At 35.5% G+C, this 20096-nt stretch overlaps 1 protein-coding gene across 3 annotated transcripts in view; it reads right to left on the bottom strand.

Moving 5' to 3' along the window:
• CD2AP (CD2 associated protein) overlaps window positions 1–20096 on the bottom strand; it is a 150921-nt gene that overhangs the window by 42505 nt on the left and 88320 nt on the right. For 2 of the 3 annotated variants that reach the window (XM_054491073.2, XM_054491075.2), the window contains exons 6-11: window positions 13094–13281; window positions 10741–10819; window positions 10233–10327; window positions 7859–7963; window positions 6445–6481; window positions 5279–5341 (exon numbers count right to left, since the gene is read on the bottom strand). In XM_054491073.2, the coding sequence (XP_054347048.1) occupies window positions 5279–5341; window positions 6445–6481; window positions 7859–7963; window positions 10233–10327; window positions 10741–10819; window positions 13094–13281 (567 nt within the window). The remainder of the gene's footprint in view (window positions 1–5278; window positions 5342–6444; window positions 6482–7858; window positions 7964–10232; window positions 10328–10740; window positions 10820–13093; window positions 13282–20096) is intronic. The other variant, XM_054491074.2, reaches the window with a different exon arrangement.

Raw genomic sequence — 20096 nt, 5'->3', positions numbered from 1 at the left:
GGGTGATCAGTTTCATGGTTTCTAAGTAGCTCTTTTCTGCACCCCGCATCTCTGACAGAAAAGAGCTTTTCGAAGGATACCTTCCATGAAACCTAAGATCATGAGATAAAAACCATGAACACAAATACAAATGAAAAATACTTTATTTCCTTGGTGGAAGGCTTAAGACGCTTCAAATTGGTCCTAGCCATGGTTTGAAAATGCTCCCTCTCTCAACTATGGGAACAAGGGTAGAACTTTGATTTATGTTTACTGTTACTTAGTAAAAAATAATTTAACAATATTTAATATTCAACTGGCCCTCTCTGAATGCATGTGTCCAAAGGTCGCTGGCAAAACACTGACATTTTTCTTATTCATGGTAGCTGATCTATTAAAGGCATATCAGGTGTATGAGAACATTCTGAAAATACTTAGAATCATTTCCTTTGTTATGCCTTGTCTTGTTTAACCTATATACAAAAAAAGTCTCTTATCTACCCTAAAACTCCAAAACCAACACTTCATATTAAGTTTTCAAGTCATTCCAGTGAACAGTTCTTGTGAGATTTTTAAATGGAGGGAAAATGTCTTTTATATTTATTCACATATTTACTACTTCTGGCATTCTTCACTGCTTTGAGTAATACCAACTGCCAATCTAGTATCGTTTTCCTTCTAGCAAAAATAATTTTTTAACATTTTCTGTAATACAGTTCTACTGGCAATAAGTTCTCTGTCTCAAAAGGTTTTAATTTTGCCCCATTTCCAAAAGGTATTTTTGTTAGGTAGAAAACTATAGGTTGACAGTTATTTTCTTCCTGGCTTTAAGCTTTTTGTCATAAATTTGCATCAAATTAAAATTTTCAGCCATTATTTCTTTAAATTTTTTCATGTCCCCATTCTCTCACCTTTCCATTAGGTACCCCAATTACAGGTAAGTAAAACCACTTGATATTGTCACTCAGGTAACCAATATTCTGTTCACTTTTTTTCTATACATTTTTAATGGTTCTATTGCTATGTCTTCAAGTTTACTAACATCTTTTTCTGCAGTTTCCAATCTACTGGACATTCCATTCAGTGTTTCTCATTTCAGATACTGTATTCTTCTTTTCTAAAAGTTCAATTTGGGTCTTTCTTATATTTTCCAGTTTTTGCACTGTAATGTTCACATTTTCTTCTACCTTTTTAAACACATGGGAAATGTTTATCATAGCTGTTTTAATGTACTTGCCTTCTATCTCCACCATCTCTGTCATTTCTTACTCTTTTCTGCTGACTGATTTTTCTTCCCTGGTTGTGTATTGCTATTTTCTTGCTCTTTCCATGCCTGGCAATCTTTAATCAGACAATGGACGCCGTGATTTTTACTCTCTTGAATACAAAATTTCATTATATGCTTTTAAGTTGTACCAAATTTTATTCTGGAATTTGTTGGCCGTATTTCCAAGATAGAGGCAGAGAAGCCTTTAGTCTAAGGTGATACACTCTTTTATGAACTCTATCCAATGTGCTATATATTATGAGATCTTTCTACTCTGGCTCATGGAAAAATGAACTATTTGTGAGTTACAAAGAGTGCTTCACCTATTGCTTTCCAATGGTTATTTCTCCATTATGGAAATTTCTTTTCATGCATGTGTAGATCAATATTCAGGCAAAGCCTCACAGTAAGCTGTCTACAGATCTGAGTACTCTCTGTGCAGTTCCCACCACTCTGGCACTCTGCCCCACAAATTGTAGCTGCCCAGGCCTTCCTAAATACCTACCTCTGCATCCTCAACTCTGTAGAACATTGAGGTCTGTTTGGCTTCCTCCTTTCTGCTGCCTGTAAACTGCTTCTAGACAATAAGCTGTGGTAATTATAGGTCTCACTTCAGTGTCACAGTGACTTATACTGTCTGATGTCCAATATGTGAAGGCCACTGTTTCATACATTTTGTCCAATTTTCTAGTTGTTTAACTCAGGAGTGTAAATTCGATCCCTTTCATTCCACCATGGGCAGGACTTTGCATAGATAAACGTAATAAAAATGCATCATCTTCGTTTTTTTTTTTTTTTTTTGAGACGGAGTCTTGCTCTGTCGCCCACGCTGGAGTGCAGTGGCGCAATATCGGCTCACTGCAAGCTCCGCCTCCCGAGTTCACGCCATTCTCCTGCCTCAGCCTCCTGAGTAGCTGGGACTACAGGCGCCCGCCGCTACGCCCAGCTAGTTTTGGTTTTTTTTTTTTTTTTGTATTTTTAGTAGAGATGGGGTTTTACCGTATTAGCCAGGATGGTCTCAATCTCCTAACCTTATGATCCGCCCACCTCGGCCTCCCAAAGTGCTGGGGTTACAGGCGTGAGACACCGTGCCTGGCCTCCAATTTATTTATAAGAACAACTGACTGATTTTAGGGAAAAGGGGAAGTCACTTCCTGAATTTTAACAAAACTCCTGCCTAACTGGTGACATGATTTTTTTTAATAGTAAAAAAATAGATAATAAAGCCAGCAATATACCTCTTACATGTGGTTCTACATTTCTTGGTAAGCTGAGTTTTTCAGGTAGGACAGACATTATAAACAAGTACTAAAAACTGATCTAAGACTCCTACCTAACTAGTTCACAAAGAATTAATCTGAGACTAATATTTTTATTAAGCATAAATTGTGCAGCATATTTTTAAAATTCTTAAGTATAAAAAAAGAATATAAAAAACTTTCATTTTGAAAGTAAAAAGAAAGATAAAGCTAGGAAAGTACATGACATATATTTAGGGACTAGAGAGTGAGTGCTACATTTAGTAAACAAAAAGGGTGGAAGACGATATCAAAAATGTAACCTGGGGGGTCAGTTAGTTACCGGAGGGCCTTGAATTAGAACTTTTGATTTTTATCTGAAAACTGAAAGTCTTTTTAACAAACAGTGTTGGATCAACTAGACATTCACATGCCAAAAAAAAAAAAAATGATCTAGACAATGACCTTACAACTTTCACAAAAATTAACTCAAAATGAATCACAAACCTAAATGTAAAACACAAAACTATAAAATTCCTAGAAGATTACACAGGAGAAAATCCAGATGACCTTGGGTATGGCAATGACTTTTTAGATACAACATCAAAGCCATGATCCATAAAAGAAGTAAGTGATAAGCTTCAATCAAATTTAAAACTTCTGCTCTGTGAAGAAAACAAGCCAGACTGGGAGAAAATATTTGCAAAAGACATCTAATAAAGGACTGCTATCCAAAATATACAAAGAAAGAAACTGAAGGAAAAAAAACCTGAAGAAAAAAATGAACAAAAGACCAGAACACTTTACCAAAGATATACAAATGACAATTAAGCATATGAGAAGATATTCAACATCATGTATCATTATGGAATTGCAACAGAAAACAAAAGTAAAATACCACTACACACCTATTAGAAAGGCCAAAATCCAAAACACTGAAAATACCAAATGCTGGCTAGAATGTAGAACAGAAATTCTCACTGATTACTAGGGGGAATACAGAATGGTTCAGCCACACTGGAAGAAGTTTGGCAGCTGCGCCTACAACACTCAATATACTCTTGCATATTATCAGGTAATCCCTCTCTTTGGTATTTACCCAAATGAACAGAAAATATGTCCACACAAAGACCTACACACATTGATAGCAGCTCCCCTTATAATTGCCAAAACTTAGAAGCAATCAAGATGTCCCTCAGTAAGTGAGTGGATTAATAAACTGTGGAATATAAAGACATTGAAATATTATTTGATGCTAACAACAAATGCCTCCCAAGTCATGAAAACATACGGAGAAATTTTAAAGGCATACAATTAAGTGAAAGACGCCAATTTGAAAAGGCTACATGCTGTATGATTCCAACTATATGACACTCTGGAAAAGGCAAAACTATGGAGTCATTAAAAAAATTAATGGTTGCCAAGGGTTGAAGGGAAGGACAGATGAATAGGTAGAGTAAAGAAGGTTTTTAGAGTAGTAATGCTATTCTGTATGATACTACAATGGTGGATACAGGACATTACACATTTTTCAAAATCCATAATAGTTACAACACTAGGAGTGAACACTAAAGAAAACTATGGACTTTGAGTGATAAAGAAGTGTCAATGTAGGGAGGCTCACTGATTTTAACAAATATACCACTCTGGTACAGAATGTTAACAGTGGGAAAAATTGTGCCTGTGTGAAGAAAGGGAATACATAGGAACTCTACTTTTGGCTCAATTTTGCTGTGAACCTAAAACTGCTCTAAAAAACAGTCTCTTTAAAAAAATGATACTGGGCCAGGCGTGGAGCCTCAGGCCTGTAATCCCAGCACTTTGGAAGGCAGAGGTGGGCGGATCGCGAAGTCAGCAAATCGAGACCATCCTGGCTAACATGGTGAAACCCTGTCTCTACTAAAAAATACAAAATATTAGCCGGGCGTGGTGGCGGGTGCCTGTAGTCCCAGCTACTCAGGAGGCTGAGGCAGGAGAATGGCATGAACCCGGGAGGCGGAGCTTGCAGTGAGCCGAGATCGCGCCACTGCACTCCAGCCTGGGCCAGAGAGCGAGACTCCGTCTCAGAAAAAAAAAAAAAAAACCATGATCCTGGCAACAACATGAAGTATGAGCCAGAAAAGCAGCTAAAGTGAGAGAAATCAAGTAAGAGGATACAATACTTTAGGCAAGAAACAAGGACAGATTAGACTACAACACTGGGAGAAGAAACAAAAAGCTTTCTAAAATAGTACTCAAGTTTCTTGATGTATATAAACTAATCTACTAGTGACAATCATTGCATATCTTTATGTACAATGAGAAGGACTTATTTTCTCCAAATTCACAACAAACCAATAAGGTTTTTAGCAAAATACATATGGTACCCTGGAATAACTTTGCAGGTTTATATTATGACAAACACATGCAGTGAGATTAAATAATATGTAATTGATTATTTTCATGCTTAAGTAGGAACTGGGTCTTCAACATTCCAAGGAATTTTTTAAAAACTGAAACACTATAAAAATAATAAAAGCATAGTTATTTAATGCTTAGTTTTCTTATACAGTCTGTGAAATAACTGAATAAAGACAACATCCTACTAAAGTAATAGTTTAATTTTTTAATGAATGTAAATTGTTATCTGTTTGAGAAATGAACTACTCCCTCCCAGAAAACTCCAAGCATTGTTAAATACATACTGAATACCTGTTAAAAATCAGTGTAAATGACTCAGTGTGGAGAAATAGTTCTCTTTAAAATGACAATAAAAGAAATAATTGCTTTTTTGAAAGTTGAAAATTAGCCTCACCCTTTTCTTCAGGCTTTAAAGAAAAATACTTCTTCTCTGCAGCTAACAGTTCAGGCTTTGGAGCTATGGGAAAAAACATTAATACTTTTTTAAGAAGATAGTTTTAAAGCACAGAGACAATTACACTTCTAAAAAGTAAAGATGCATTGAAAAATAACATCAGATGAAACCATAGTTTAATAGAAAGAACAATGTACCAGAATTACCAGGCTCCATTTCTAATCCTGGACCTGCCACTATTACCCTACTCTGTGGTCTCAGTTCCTTCTTTGTCAAATTTAGGTGTTAGAGATCATATCCTCTACCATACTGCAGTACAGAAGAGCTGTGGTGATGAAAACATTCTATTTTTTCAGTATCCAACATGTGACTACTGAGCACTTGAAATGGCACTCCTATGACTGAGAAACTAACTGAATTTTTAAATTTTATTTAATCTTAATTTTAAAAGCCACACATGGTTAGTGGCTACCACACTGAAGAGTAAAGCTATATAAAAAGCTTTCAACACCAACTTCTATAAAAATTACTTTTAACTTATGCTTTCTTTGCTCTAGGATTAGGCCAACAAATATAAAGCTAAAACCAAGGGCGAGAAAAAGACTTGGATTATTCTAAAAAACAGCAAATCTTTCAGGAAACAGAAATTTTTATTACACTTGTAAAGATCAATTATTTGAAAATTATGGAAGCAAAGAGCCAGATTACAAAACTTTAACTCTTGAAGACACTTCTAGGTATACCATAATTTATTCATCTGTTTAAAATCATCTACTTTGTTTAACCTTCAGCATATTCCCTGAAAGAAGAGTACATAAATTATTATTTGAGACATTAACAAATGGAATTCATTTGAAAAGGTAGAATAACTAGTTGGCCAGGTCAATATATTAAGTTTTCTAAAACAGTTTAAATTTGATTAATTTTATTAACTCAAAATTACATATAAAGTATCTACATTTTCAAGATCCCTATTTTATACCATTTGTACTTAAAAAAAATGACAGATACTAATGCTTGTGAACACTCAATTTTCACATATTTCTAAAAATGTTTACAGATATCATACTTGATAAAAATTAATAGTTTGCGTTAGATCCAATTTTACCATTTTACAATTTTAAAAAATGGAAAAGAGCAAACTGAATAATACGCTTCTTACATACCTGGAGCCTTAGCAGGAGGTGGTGGTTTCTTTGGTTTCTGTTAAAATAATAATGGTGGAAACGGCTGACCAGTTTCATATCAAATATAGTTAAAATAAACTCTAATTAGTAATAATCTAAATTATACAAATGTCTCTCCTCTTCATTCCATCCTTGCCAAAATATAAAATGCTAAGATCATAAAAACTACCTAAAAAGTCAATGACAACAAATTATTTCATTAGAAAAAATAGCCTCATTGATCAAAATTCAGTCAAATATTTCAATCCATATTTCAGTGGATTGAGTAAACCTTTAAAATCTTAATGAGCAAAAATGTTCTGCTCTGCCTCCCGTAGGTTAAGATTCCTAAGTACCATTTTACCCCTCTTTTGCAGCTGGGGTTGTGGGGAGAGGAAGACTGGCAGAACAAGGGAGAGACCTTTTTTGTTTGTTTGTTTCGTTTTGGTTTTCAACAAACAGAGTAGCAACAAACAGACTAAGTTTTCACTCTTAACTCTTTGGAACTCTCAAAGGAACAGTTAAAGGCAAAGACGTGTTTTTTCTCAATTTATAAACATTCACTCATTTTTAAGACTTAATACCTTAAAATATTGAGATACATTTCTAAGTTTGTGGACTTTGTTTTTACAAATTAAGAATCATTGATAAGCCATAATGTACAAACATAATAAAAGCAGAAAAACGTATTCTTTAGTAAAACTATAAAATAAAGCATATGAAGGCTGAATCAATACTGAATGCAATCTAACAAAACAAAGGCCTCAGACAGCCTAAGCTTCCATGGAGTTGGAGAGTTCTGCACTGGCTTAAACCTAACATGGTAGCCCATCCTGCTGTGTGCTTGTGCTGATGCTCTTTCCCTCTATTTTAAAAACTCTATTATATTCCTCATCCATGGGGAAAAAGGACCAAGTTGTAGGAAGGCAAAAGACCACTGATGAATGACTCAGCCTCGCTTTTTCTCTGAGAAGTGACACAAAAATAACAAATTCTGTAAGGAGGCAAAGAGTGCTCTTGCCCTCCCAAAAAAAATGCACCAACAGCATAACAAGCAATATCCACAAGACCTTAAAATAAACTAGAGCTTTTCAACAACATTAAATAAAAATACAATTTCTTCCAGGAAAGTACTAATTCATGTTATTAGGATAGACAGCCCTTCTTAAATTATAAAATAAAGAAGTCTAAGGTTATTTTTCAGTACAGTCGAGAAAGAAACAAAGGAAGAATAAAGTACAGAACTGAAACACTATTTTGTTTTACTATAACTCAAATAACTCCTACCTGAATAACTACATCTGAAACTCCTTCATAAAAATTATTCAATAATAATGCAAAAAAACTTGTTTGAAAAAGAATAGTGGCAAAATGTTCTTTCAAGTATTATCATCACTGAAAAACAAAAGCTTACTGGAAAGTCTTTATCAAGTTCATTTATCTGGACAGCAAAATTGTCTGGAAATACTCCTTCTTTACCATTAAGTTCACCCTTCCACCAGCCAGCTTCTCCAGTCTCCTAAAAAGCAAAATAGAATAATTAAGACAATAGAGGTTATCTTTTCTTTTTAAGATAAAGTGTTGCTCTGTTGGCCAGGAGGAAGTGAAGTGATGCGATCATGACTCACTGCAGCCTCAACCTCCTGGGCTCAAGTGATCCTCCCAACTCAGCCTCACAAGTGGCTGGGACCACAGGAACGCAACCATAAACTTCTGGGCTCAAATGATCCTCTTGATTTGGTCTCCCAAAGTGCTGGAACTACAGGCATGAGCCACTGTGCCTGGCTGGCACTAAACAGACCACACTGTCCTTCTAAAAGAAAATATTTCCCACGTATTACTTTTAGCAGTAGTTACAAAATTCGGTTTAGTTTTAAAAACTATATCAATTTTAAAATTCCATCTATAACGTTAAAAGGTTCTCAGAGGAAAAAGGAGAAAGATAAAATGAGGCCGGGCGTGGTGGCTCACACCTGTAATCCCAGCATTTTAGGAGGCTGAGGTGGGTGGAACACCTGAGGTCAGGAGTTTGAGATCAGCCTGACCAACAAGGTGAAACCCCGTCTCTACTAAAAATACAAACATCGTGACAGGCGCCTGTAGTCCCAGCTACTCGGGAGGCTGAGACAGGAGAATTGCTTGAACTCGGGAGGCGGAGGTTGCAGTGAGCCAAGATCACACCACTGCACTCCAGCCTGGGTGACACAGCGAGACTCCATCTCAAAAAAAAAAAAAAAGATATAATGAAAGGAAGTGGAAAAGAGAGGAAGGTGGAGAGGGAGAATATGAATTTCTAAACTGTATCTTTCTTAACACTCTTAACACTTTATATACTAAAAATTAATCACATTATTCAGCTGCTTTAAAAATTAACAAGATTTGACCAGGCACAGTGGTTCACGCTTTGTAATCCCAGCAACTTCAGAGGCTGATGTGGGAAGACTGCTTGACGCCAGGAGTTTGCAACACCAGCCTGGGCAACATAGCAAGACCCTGTCTCTACAAAAATATTTTGAAAAAAGAATTAATCAGGCACAATGGGATGCAAATGTAGTCCCAGCTACTTGGGAGGCTGAGGCAGGAGGATCACGTGTGCCCATGTGCTCAAGGCTGCAGTGAGCTATGATCACACCACTGCACGCCAGCCTGGGCGACAAAGCAAAACCTTGTCTTTAATTTTTTTTTTTTTTAATTAACAAGACCTTCTAAGTTTCTTCTAAATACCCACCACCTTTGCATGAAAAATTAGGTGTAATAAGTGCAAATTATATTAATATGAAAATTCACATACATTTATAAAATTCTTGCTAAATGATTTTAGCTGCTATTGCCACTAAAACAAAAAAGGTAACTATGTGAGATGACAGATGTCAATTTGCTTCACTATAATAACCTTTTTATTACTACGTAACCTATAACATCATTATACTTTAAGTACACACAATAAAACTTACTTTATAAAAAAAATTATATACACTATGCCATCTTTTAACAAAGTCAGTGTAAAACAATGGGGCCAGGTGTGGTAGCTCACACCTGTAATCTCAGCACTTTGGGAGGCCAAAGTGAGAGGAATGCTTGAGCTCAAGAGTTCGAGACCAGCCTGGACAACATAGCAAGACTCCATCTCTACTTAAAAAAGGTTGGGGGTGGGGGGTAGAATTTCAAAAATTATTCTACAGGGTTATAGCAAAAACAAAATATTTGTAATTTTCCCATATTACAGTTATTATAGGATTCTGCCCACACACAAGTACTACTGGGTTTTCTCTTTATTTTGCATTAGGATTTATTCCAAGTTATAAAATCACTTCATTCTTTAAAAAATGGTGACATCATTTTCCAAAGTATAAAGAGTTTCAGAACCATTTCCATACTCATGGACATTTAGCTTGTTTCCCTATTTTTCTTCTTCTGTTTATATTGCAAACAACACTCCAAACAATAGGAGAAAAAATAGAATGAGGTGGAAAAGAAGTAAGAATAAAAACCTGGGAAGTTGAGGTTAATTTAAAAAAAAAAGTACTTAAAAAAAAACAAATATGATGGTTAACAATAATTCCCAATATATAAATTATAACAAATATAGTCAATAAAAGTTAGCTCAAAAAGAGAACGTTCTGAGCACTTATTACGTGTCAAGTTTTCAGAACTTAGAAACAAGACAAAGTCCCAGCTCTTCTAGATTCCAGGGTGAATATAAGAACATTCTAGGGTGAATGTGTAACTTTTGAAAAGTATTTCTATAAATAAATTAAGCAATTCATTGAAAAACAGAAACATCTTACCTTACTTATCAAATGGATTATCTCCCCCTCTTTAAAAGTAAGTTCATCTTCATTAGTACCTTCATAGGCAAATAATGTTCTACAATATTCTTTAGCTGAAATAAAGAATGTAAATAATGTGGCTCACACAAATGGATTCATTAACAAACACTTATTAAGCATCTATCTTGGGTAAAGTATACTAAAAGTTATTAGAGATGAACTTAATAATCTATCTTTAAATTTAAAAATACTTACAGTCAATACCGTATTTTAAGTAATAATTTCATTAATCCATTCATTCAAATATTTACTAAGTGTTTGTGATATTCCAGGCACAGATTCAACTACAAGGAGATACATCCATCAACCAACAAAGTATATCAAAATCCTTGACCTCATGGTGCTTACATCTAATAGAATTTGCTATTCTAATAAGACAGTGTAACAAATGCTTCCAACAAGTCTCATAATACATTTGAGTATGTTTCTACTATTCCCAATATGAAAGCTTTATTCAAAAACATACCTTTAATTTTACCTTCGGTATCTGTTTTTGTTATCTCCACACTCTGAGTTTTGGGTCCCAGTGACTGTAGGATTAAGGGCTAGAACAGAAAAAAATGGCATAAATTATTTTAAGATAGAATAAAAATAATACTGTTAAACAAAGTTTCCATTTACAGTTACCCAGCTTTCCCTAATGGTACTTATAGCTAGGATAGTAATGTGACTGAAAACTTAGCAATGAAACAGGTAAAGGTCTCCAAAGTTCCTTAAATCATAGCTCAGAGCTACCAATTTAAAGATTCCTTGTCTCAAAGATAATATTCTCTGATGCCCATAGTATATTAATGAGATTTAATTTTAGAATCTCTAAAATAAATAAGAGGCTAGGAACCGGTGGTTCATGTTTGAATCCCAACACTTAGGGAGGCCAAGGCAGGAGAACCGCGTGAAACCAGGAGTTCAAGGTTATAAGTGAGCTATGATTGTACCACTGCATTCCAGCCTGGATGACATGGTGAGACCTTATCTCTAAAAACTACAATAAAACAAATACAATAAATAAGAACAACAGCACTTGAGAACTTAAATCCCTGGGCTAAACACTTTATATAAATAGTGCAAATAAGACTAGTAGCCTCATAACTATCCGCATTAAGTGGGCACTATTCATACAATAATACAAATTTGTATAAGTCATCTGTCCATAGTAAAAGGAATTTAACAGCAAAGCCCATATTTTAACCCAGAACTAAACCTTAAAATGAAAGTGGAGAAAAAAAAATTCTTTATACTTCATTGCTATCTGAACGTAAATGATTCAGGTAATCTTATGTTCCTTATAGCTACAGTCTACTAGACATTTTTCCATTGTAATTTGTAAAGGACTAAGTCCTTTACCATCTTACACTAGTGTTTCCTTAAGTTCTCTACCCAGAAACAACAGTACATTTAACCTTAGATGTCATTACTTAAAAATCTGAACACACTGCTAACTTACCTACCTACCACTGTGTTTTCTGTTTATCTTCTAAAATACTTACTTTAGTTTTCCCCAACTCTAACCACCATATTTTCCAATCTGGTGCACCTACAAACACAGCAAATGTGCTCCCTACTTTATCAATTCCTGGATCAGTGATCAAAGCAAGCCTGACCAGACCACTATACAGGGTAACCCTGAGACTACAGCCACTAATAACAACTCTTGAGTAGTAGACATTATCAAGGATGATTAAAAGATATTATAATCATTAATCAACTAAAGTTATTCAATATAATCATAAGCTTTAGAGTTGGAAGGGGCACAAGATCATCTAGTCTAATTTCTATCACAATGCAAGAATTGCTTGTCCAACATTCCTAGCTGTTACAAGGCTATAGAGCACCACCCCAAAAACCATGAGAATTCCAAACTTTACCTTTAAAACCAAGAGTCAATTTGACCCCACAATCCTAATGCCAGATAGTCTCAGAGCTAGGAATGTGTAGGATAGAAAGTGGAAGTTATCTTTCCTGAACCCAACTCTTCACTGTTACATAAGAAAATACGTAGCAAGTTAGGAAAGGAATAAAAAAAGTTGAAACCACCTATCTTAGGAGGAAACTTAATAGTATTTCAATAACCAAAACACAGTCTTTAAATGAGATGTAGCTACACGAATCAAATAAATACTGAAATACTATAAATTCTTCAGAGTTAAAGAGATAGGACTGACAGAAGGAACTGTGAAAAAATGTTCTACAGACTGTAGCTATTTTACCACCAAATTAACAGCTTAAGGTTTTATTTTAAAGCCTCTTTTTAGTTCTTATAATTTATGGCTCACTTACTTTGTTTCATTTCACAATGCCAGCAAAATGCTAATGAAATAAAATTCTCCACACATCCAAAGTTGTTTAGTAAATTTAATGAATGTTGACACTCTAGAGGAAATTTAAGTAGTGCCAAAATATCAAGTAATTTAATATCTTCTAAATCCATTTTAAAACAGTCCATTTTAGGTCTAATTCAAATTAAATATATATTTATTATATTAATTATATATAAAACTAAATTTATATATAATTTTAGCTTTAAAAGGCAAAAAAACCTCTAATTTTTATTTACACTGTGATAACTAAAAACCCTAAAGCTTCTACTAAGTGTGTTAAATTTACCAGGAAATAAGCATTTTAATTTTGTTAGATTCAAACATGAGTATCAATCATTGTAAATTTGGAGACACAATTTCTCACAGCCTCCTCATTCATAACCAAATTATTAGTGATCTGAAAAAAAGAAATCTAACAGAGTTACAAACTGACTTTTACATTTTAAAAAACGCTTAATGAGAGAATGAGTGGAGTTAATCTAACAAGTCCATCATTACCACCTTTTCTGGTTTCTTCTCTTCTGTTTCACTACTGGATGTTCTTGTCCGAAGTTTCACAGAGCCTTCTTTAAAAATGTCTCCAAATCCAATTCCTCGAATTTTCTTTGGCTGTGTAATTGATCCAGGTGCAGTTTCACTCACATTTCCCAGAGAAGGTATAGGTGAAGTAGGCCCAGTCAAAACAGTTTCTGAAACAATAATTTGTTTTTGAAGAATGACACCTAGAATCACAAAACGCTTGACATCCTGTCATAATGTCTACATTCTATATGCCTTCTAATAAAACACAGTAGAATAAAAAAAAATCAAACTATTCAGTACTGAAATATCCAGAAGAGCAAGATGCAATTTATGCAATTTACACAGACTTTTTTATTGTGCAAAACGATAATAATTTTAGGTAAATTTAATTAGTAAAATTAAGAAATCCTAATTAGGAAATCATGTCATATGAGGTCCTCAAAAACAGCATGTCGCGGTGGCTCACGTCTGTAATCCCAGCACTTTGGGAGGCTGAGACGGGCGGATCACGAGGTCAGGAGATCGAGACCATCCTGGCTAACATGGTGAAACCCCCGTCTCTACTAAAAATACAAAAAAATTAGCCAGGCTTGTGGCAGGCGCCTGTAGTCCCAGCTACTCGGGAAGCTGAAGCAGGAGAATGGCGTGAACCCGGGAGGTGGAGCTTGCAGTGAGCCAAGATCACGCCACTGCACTCCGGCCTGGGCAACAGGGCAAGACTCCGTCTCAAAAAAAAAAAAAACACACAGCATGTCAATTTATAGCTTTTGGCCAATGATATAATGTGAGACAAACAATAAAGAGATAAGATTATTTTTTAAAGCTATATGATTCAATCCAATCAAAGTTAGCATGAGTTTCTGAATATAAAAACTGAGAATGTTCAAAAATTTTTATTTTAAAAAGGTCAACAGTTCATAACCTGTTATTTTAGCTCAGAGATTAGGTAACAGGTCTAATTTCAAAGCAGTCAATGGAAACTCAATTACTATATAATAATAAAAAAATTTTAAGTTTAATATTATATGGGTAACAACGTTTTTACATTCCTGCTCAGTAACAAGGGTTCTTATTTATAGGCTCAATGAGTCCACGAACAACCCTAGGGAAAACTGTGTGGTTATTTTTATGTACTTTTTTCTGGATAAAACAGGTACAGCTTTTATCAGATCCTCAAAGAGCCTTATAATCCAAGTAAGAAACAAAGTTCTAGAGTAAAAATCCAGACACATTTAAGATTGTGGGTACGGGGTAAGGAAAAATATGTGGTAACAGTTCACTGAACTAAGGTAGTCTGTTGAAAAATAACAGTAAGAACAATAGGGACAATAAAAATAGTAGTTACCATTTACTCAGAGCTAATTCTGTACCAGGCATTTGGCTAAGCACTGCATATGAATTATCTGATTTTTATAAGCCCACATGAGCTTCTTAACATTAAGCACTATTACTCCTCATTTTACAAATAAACAAACTTGGACAAAGGGATATTAATGACTTTCCCAGAGACCTACAGGTAGTCAGTAACAAAGTCAATTTTTGAAGTGAATTCTAGATGACCCCAAAACCAGTCTTAAACAATTTAATGTAATGGCTCAGACCACAAAAGTCTCCAATCAAACGTGAGAATATCTTCTTGCATCTATCCAAATGACCATTTTACAGGTGGCTTGCCAAAACAAGTTATTAACTTAAGAAATATAATGCTAACAAGTATAGTGATCTACCCTAACCATTTTCAATATTATCCTAAGTCACACAGAAGACTGAAGTGGAGAAGATAGTTTTGTAATATATTTTTAACATTCAACTTCATTGAGAGAATGTTTACAATGAATAAAATGAACCCGTTTTAAATACGCATTTCAGTAATGTTTGACAAATGTCGCACCATGTAAATACAACAAGATACAGAACAATTCGTCACCCAACATTTGTACACCATCGCAGTCGATCCGGGCGCAGGCATGAGTCACTGCGCCCGGCCCCTGCTTCTTGATATACCTAGTACTTATTTAAAATTTTGATGTTGTTGAATGTTAAATTTTACAGTAATCCTTTACAACGGTTATTTCCAATCAGGGTGGATTCTGCCTTCCAAGAGACATGAGGCAATAACTGGAGACATGTTTGGTTATTACAATGGGGGAGTGTTACTGACATCTAGTGCGTAGAAATCAGGAATGCTTCTTAAAATCCTGTATGTGCCGGAGCCCCTGAAAACAAACAATTATCCAGCCCAAAACATCTTCAGTGACAAGGTTGAGAAGTTCTACTTTAACAAGTGCTGGCAAATTTTTAATCTTTTTTTTTTTTTTGGCAAGCAGGTAAGTTATTTGCACATTAGTGTGAAGCTTTTTTAGGGTAGGATTAGAGCAACCTCCATTCTAAGGCTAATTTAGCCCCACTTCACCTCTCTACTGAATTGCCCATGTAGTCAATAAAATCTCTGAAATCTAGAGAGAAAGAACTCAATTCCTGGCCTTGTATAAGCATACCAGAAATTGCTCATATTAACCCCTAGTAATTGCTCTTTCTTCACAAGCTGCTCATGTTCAGTCTCTGGGGTTTCACTGTATGCATTCACAGACTGGTGCTCAGCTAAACCCTCAAAACAACACCCAAGAACAGTTCTGGTGCACTCTCTACATATAGCTCTCACTTCAGGTGTTCAGCAACACAAAATTGTAACTGCCTTTGTTTCCCTGAATTTTGATCAATCCTCAACAAAACCATAGCCTTCTGCTGTGGTTAGGTCCCCTTTCCTTGTAATGCAGTTCAGAAATTAGCTCCTGGCAGAAACCTAGGACAATGGTAGAGCTCTCCTTTCCCCTTGTTTTTTCCCCTTTTCTCAGGAGTACCAGTCCTGTGCAGTCTACTTTTTGGAAAAATTTGCTTCCTATATTTTCCCCAATTCTCGAGCTTGTATGGTGGAAAAGTGAATTCCATACTGTCTTGCTCCTGCATTGCCAGAAGTGTATTCTATATAGTTTTAATATATACCTTCAATAACCAGCCTGTTGGACAAAGCAATATTCTGATACAGATTAGTATAGTATATGAGGTGCATATCTAAAAGGCATTTTTAAAATGAAACTATCCATGGTATTAATAAATCATATATTGATAAAGACAACTTTAAGAGATTATTCTAAAGTACAATTTTCACAGTTTGAGTATTTGATTAAGGCCATAAAACAAAAAAAGGCAGGGAAGGGGGTTTGGATTTAGTGACTGTAACCTTTATTAGAGTCATTAAAATATATATAATTGAAATAGATGGCTAGATATCAAAAATATCCAGTAGTAATGGATAGGCTATTTTTGGCTAAATGAAAAATACCAAATTTTACTACCACGTTTGCTATTAAGTTAATGGTTGCAAGGCAGCATGGTATAGCGGTAAAGTATATGAATTCTAGGGTCGAATCTTCTTGATTCATATCTTGCCCCCTCCGTTATATTTGCCCAATCTCTTCGCCTGTAAAATGGGGAACTTCACAGGATTGCTATGAGAAGTAAACTAATTTATTCCTGTAAAGTGCTTTAAACAGTGCCTGGCTCAGTGTCTATTATTTTTTAAAAAGTTTAAAAGATGTATCACTGAGAACCGTAAAAAACAGAGAGCACTGATCACAAAGAAGCAGTAAAATATAAAAGGGAAAACAGCCACTGGAAAGAAGAAAGAGGATAAGGAGCAAGGAGAAAGGAAAAAGGAGGAGGAGAAAGGAAAAAGGAGGAGGAAAAAGGGCATGCAGGAGGTGCCATAATGAGACAAAACAGTAACCTTATCTATATGGTACTTCTAACATTTTAATACCCATATACTTTACCAATCCGATTGTCCTTGAATTGCTATGCTTGAAGAAAAACATCTGCATTTTATGTGTTGCTATCAGTCATAAAACAAACAGTACATCTGTCTATTGAGCCTAAACCCTCCCTCCTCCTTCTTCATTAAATCTCTATAGCAAAAGCTACTTGATGGCTTGTATCTTCATATAACGTGACTTAAAGGAACTGCAAAATGCAATTACTTGTTTGGAGAAAAACAAACAAGAAACCACATGTGAACTGCACTGAAAGCTTAAAAAAAAATAGAAACCTGATGAAAATAAAAAGCATTTAATAGAATCAATCCAAGTTCGCCACTAAAGTCATCTTTCACCATTATTCTCAAGGATTTTGTAAGTCAATCATGCAGGTGTGGGTATGGGTGTTTTAACGGGACTTAAAATCAATCAATATTGCATAGTTCCTAAAAAGTACACATAGAAAGAAGGTCTGGCTGTTAACGATAACTTAGATTCATAATGTACTACCAGTAAGGGCATCAAAACTCCAGAACAAGTTTCCTTTCAAAGCTGCTCACCAAGAGGAGTATAAGGTGAATACTAATATATGATTACAGACCCCAAGGTAAACTGTATAACACCTTAACTCCTGGTGACTAGGCTGTAGACTAACAAATTTCTATCTACTATCTTTGGCACATGAGGTATACAACCATTTCCCCAGGATCCTGTGTCCCATTAGCAATGAGCACTTTCTTCTATTTCAGAACCTGAATAATCAAATAACACTTCAGCTGACTCCTCCTAAGAAAATGAACTTTTTCTACCTGTAAGAGACTAGAACTCTTGAAGAACAATCCATCAGGGTTTCTTAAATGTTTTGTGTGATGCATCCATCTAGTTGCCCAGTAAAGCCTAGAGGGATAAATGGCACAAACATTTAAGAATCCCTGCTGGAACCTCTTCATCTCTTCAAAATTCTGACCTTACCACTTTGCAACTTATTCGTAACATTACTCCTTTTCTATAGAAGACATCAAAAGTCAGAAATATCTTCCTCAGCTTCCTACCATTAAGCCTACTAACTCTGATCTATCTCCAATAAATTGAGACTAATCATAATAGCCATAACGTGAAATGCATTTCCTCCACCTTCTGGATAAATTCTATTGTGCTGATAACCACCATTCTTCCGAGTTTCCATCTTCAACTGCTCTCCTACTTGTCAGCCATTAGTATGTCAAGATGATCAACACTTTTCCTTTTTAAGAAAAAGAACAAAAACAATCTTGAATATATGTTGTCATCAAACGCTGCAACTGCCTTATACTTACTCTCTCCACTGCCTAACCTTTCTTCTTTAATTTGGCTTCTGCCCTAATCACCTCAAAACTGCTCTTGTCTAGGTCCTTAATGATCTCTTTTACTTAACCTCCCAAGTAATATCTGACACTATTGCCCTGCCTGCCTGAATAACTCTCCTCCCTTGACTGACTACCACACACTCACAGGTTTCTTTCTGGCTCTCTCCTTCTGTGCTTTCTTGGTCTTCTTTTCAGTTAATCTTCTTCAGTCCATTCCTTAAATGTCACTACACAGGATTCCATCCCAGGGTCTTTAGTTTTTTTTTTTCACTCTGTATATTCTCCCTAGGTCATCTAATCTAAATCCATCATTTCTTTTTATTTATTTATTTATTTTTTATTTTTTTATTTTTTTATTTTTTTTTTTTGAGACGGAGTCTCACTCTGTCACCCAGGCTGGAGTGCAATGGCACGATCTCAGCTCACTGCAACCTCCGCCTCCCAGGTTCAAGTGAATCTCCTGCCCCAGCCTTCCAAGTAGCTGTGATTACAGGTGCACGCCACCACGCCCAGCTAATTTTTTTTGTATTTTTTAGTAGAGACAGGGTTTCAACTTGTGGGCCAGGCTGGTCTCGAACTCCTGACCTCGTGATCCACCCACCTCAGCCTCCCAAAGAGCTGAGATTACAAGCGTAAGCCACCGTACCCAGCCTACCTATCGTTTCTTATACCACCTAAAGTACTACCAAGCCCCAGTTTTGCACAGACACCCGAATTTTTCTAAGGATTCAGACCCATAGACAACTGACTACTAAATATCTTCATTTGGATGCTCTCACATCCTTATAAGCCTCAAATTTAACATCCCCAAAAATGAATAGCCAACATGGTAGTAAAAGTTAGTAATTTTCAATGATCCAAAAATAATTAACCTACCAATTAGTACTGCCTATTTTCAATATCTAGGCATCTATTTTAACGATACATCATCATCTCCCAATACCCTATGTCTGCAAATGACATCTCCATCTTACAAAGCCAAAAACCTGGTAGCAGTTGGCTCCTCTTTTTCGGTCATCCCCCAAATAACATTATCACTAGGTCCTGTTCTTTGTGCTATCACTTATATAGTTCCTATTCTACAGTCTCCATCCCCATAGCACTCCTCTAGTTTAGGCTAATTCTACTTCATTATCAAAAATTCTCAACTGGTGTTAGCAGCTCAGTCTCTTCTCCAATCTACTCTCCACATTGCAATTCACTCTCCATACTGCCACCAATTTATCTGAAAAATAATGTCATCATTTTGCTCTATGGCTTCTCTGTGATTTGATTAACATTTTTGTAATGTTTTCTTATGTCTGACCCAATAATTTCTCCAGGCTCAACAATCACCGCATCTAATTATATACTCTATAATGCCTCTGAATTAAATCTCTTTCAGGATCTTGCAAATGCTATGCTTTTCCTCACCCTCTGCCACAAACTTGCTTAGAAATTTCCTAGCCATTTTGGGATCTCAATCTATGACTTCTTCTAGGGCACATTCCTTCACAGCTTGCCAAGTCTGGACTAGCCCTCTTATATACATTTATTGCACCCTTTCCTGTAACAAATATTTCTCCTGCTAAATTACAATCACTTTTTTAAATCATCTTTTCTTTCCCAATGGAACAAAAGCTTCAAACAAGGGGGGGAAATCACGCCTATGTTGCTGATCACTGTATTCCCAGGACCTTGTACAATATACTTAACAAAAGGCACTCAATATATTGAATAAATATATGAATGCTGAATTAACTAAACAGTTGTATTTATATCTAGAATTTCCCTTTACCAGCTTTGACTTTTAAATTTCAGATTTTGGAATACACTGCCTTCATG

The sequence above is a fragment of the Pongo pygmaeus genome, chromosome 5 (assembly GCF_028885625.2).
Source record: "Pongo pygmaeus isolate AG05252 chromosome 5, NHGRI_mPonPyg2-v2.0_pri, whole genome shotgun sequence".
Classification (NCBI taxonomy): domain Eukaryota; kingdom Metazoa; phylum Chordata; class Mammalia; order Primates; family Hominidae; genus Pongo; species Pongo pygmaeus.
This window is presented reverse-complemented; position numbering and strand designations above follow the sequence as displayed.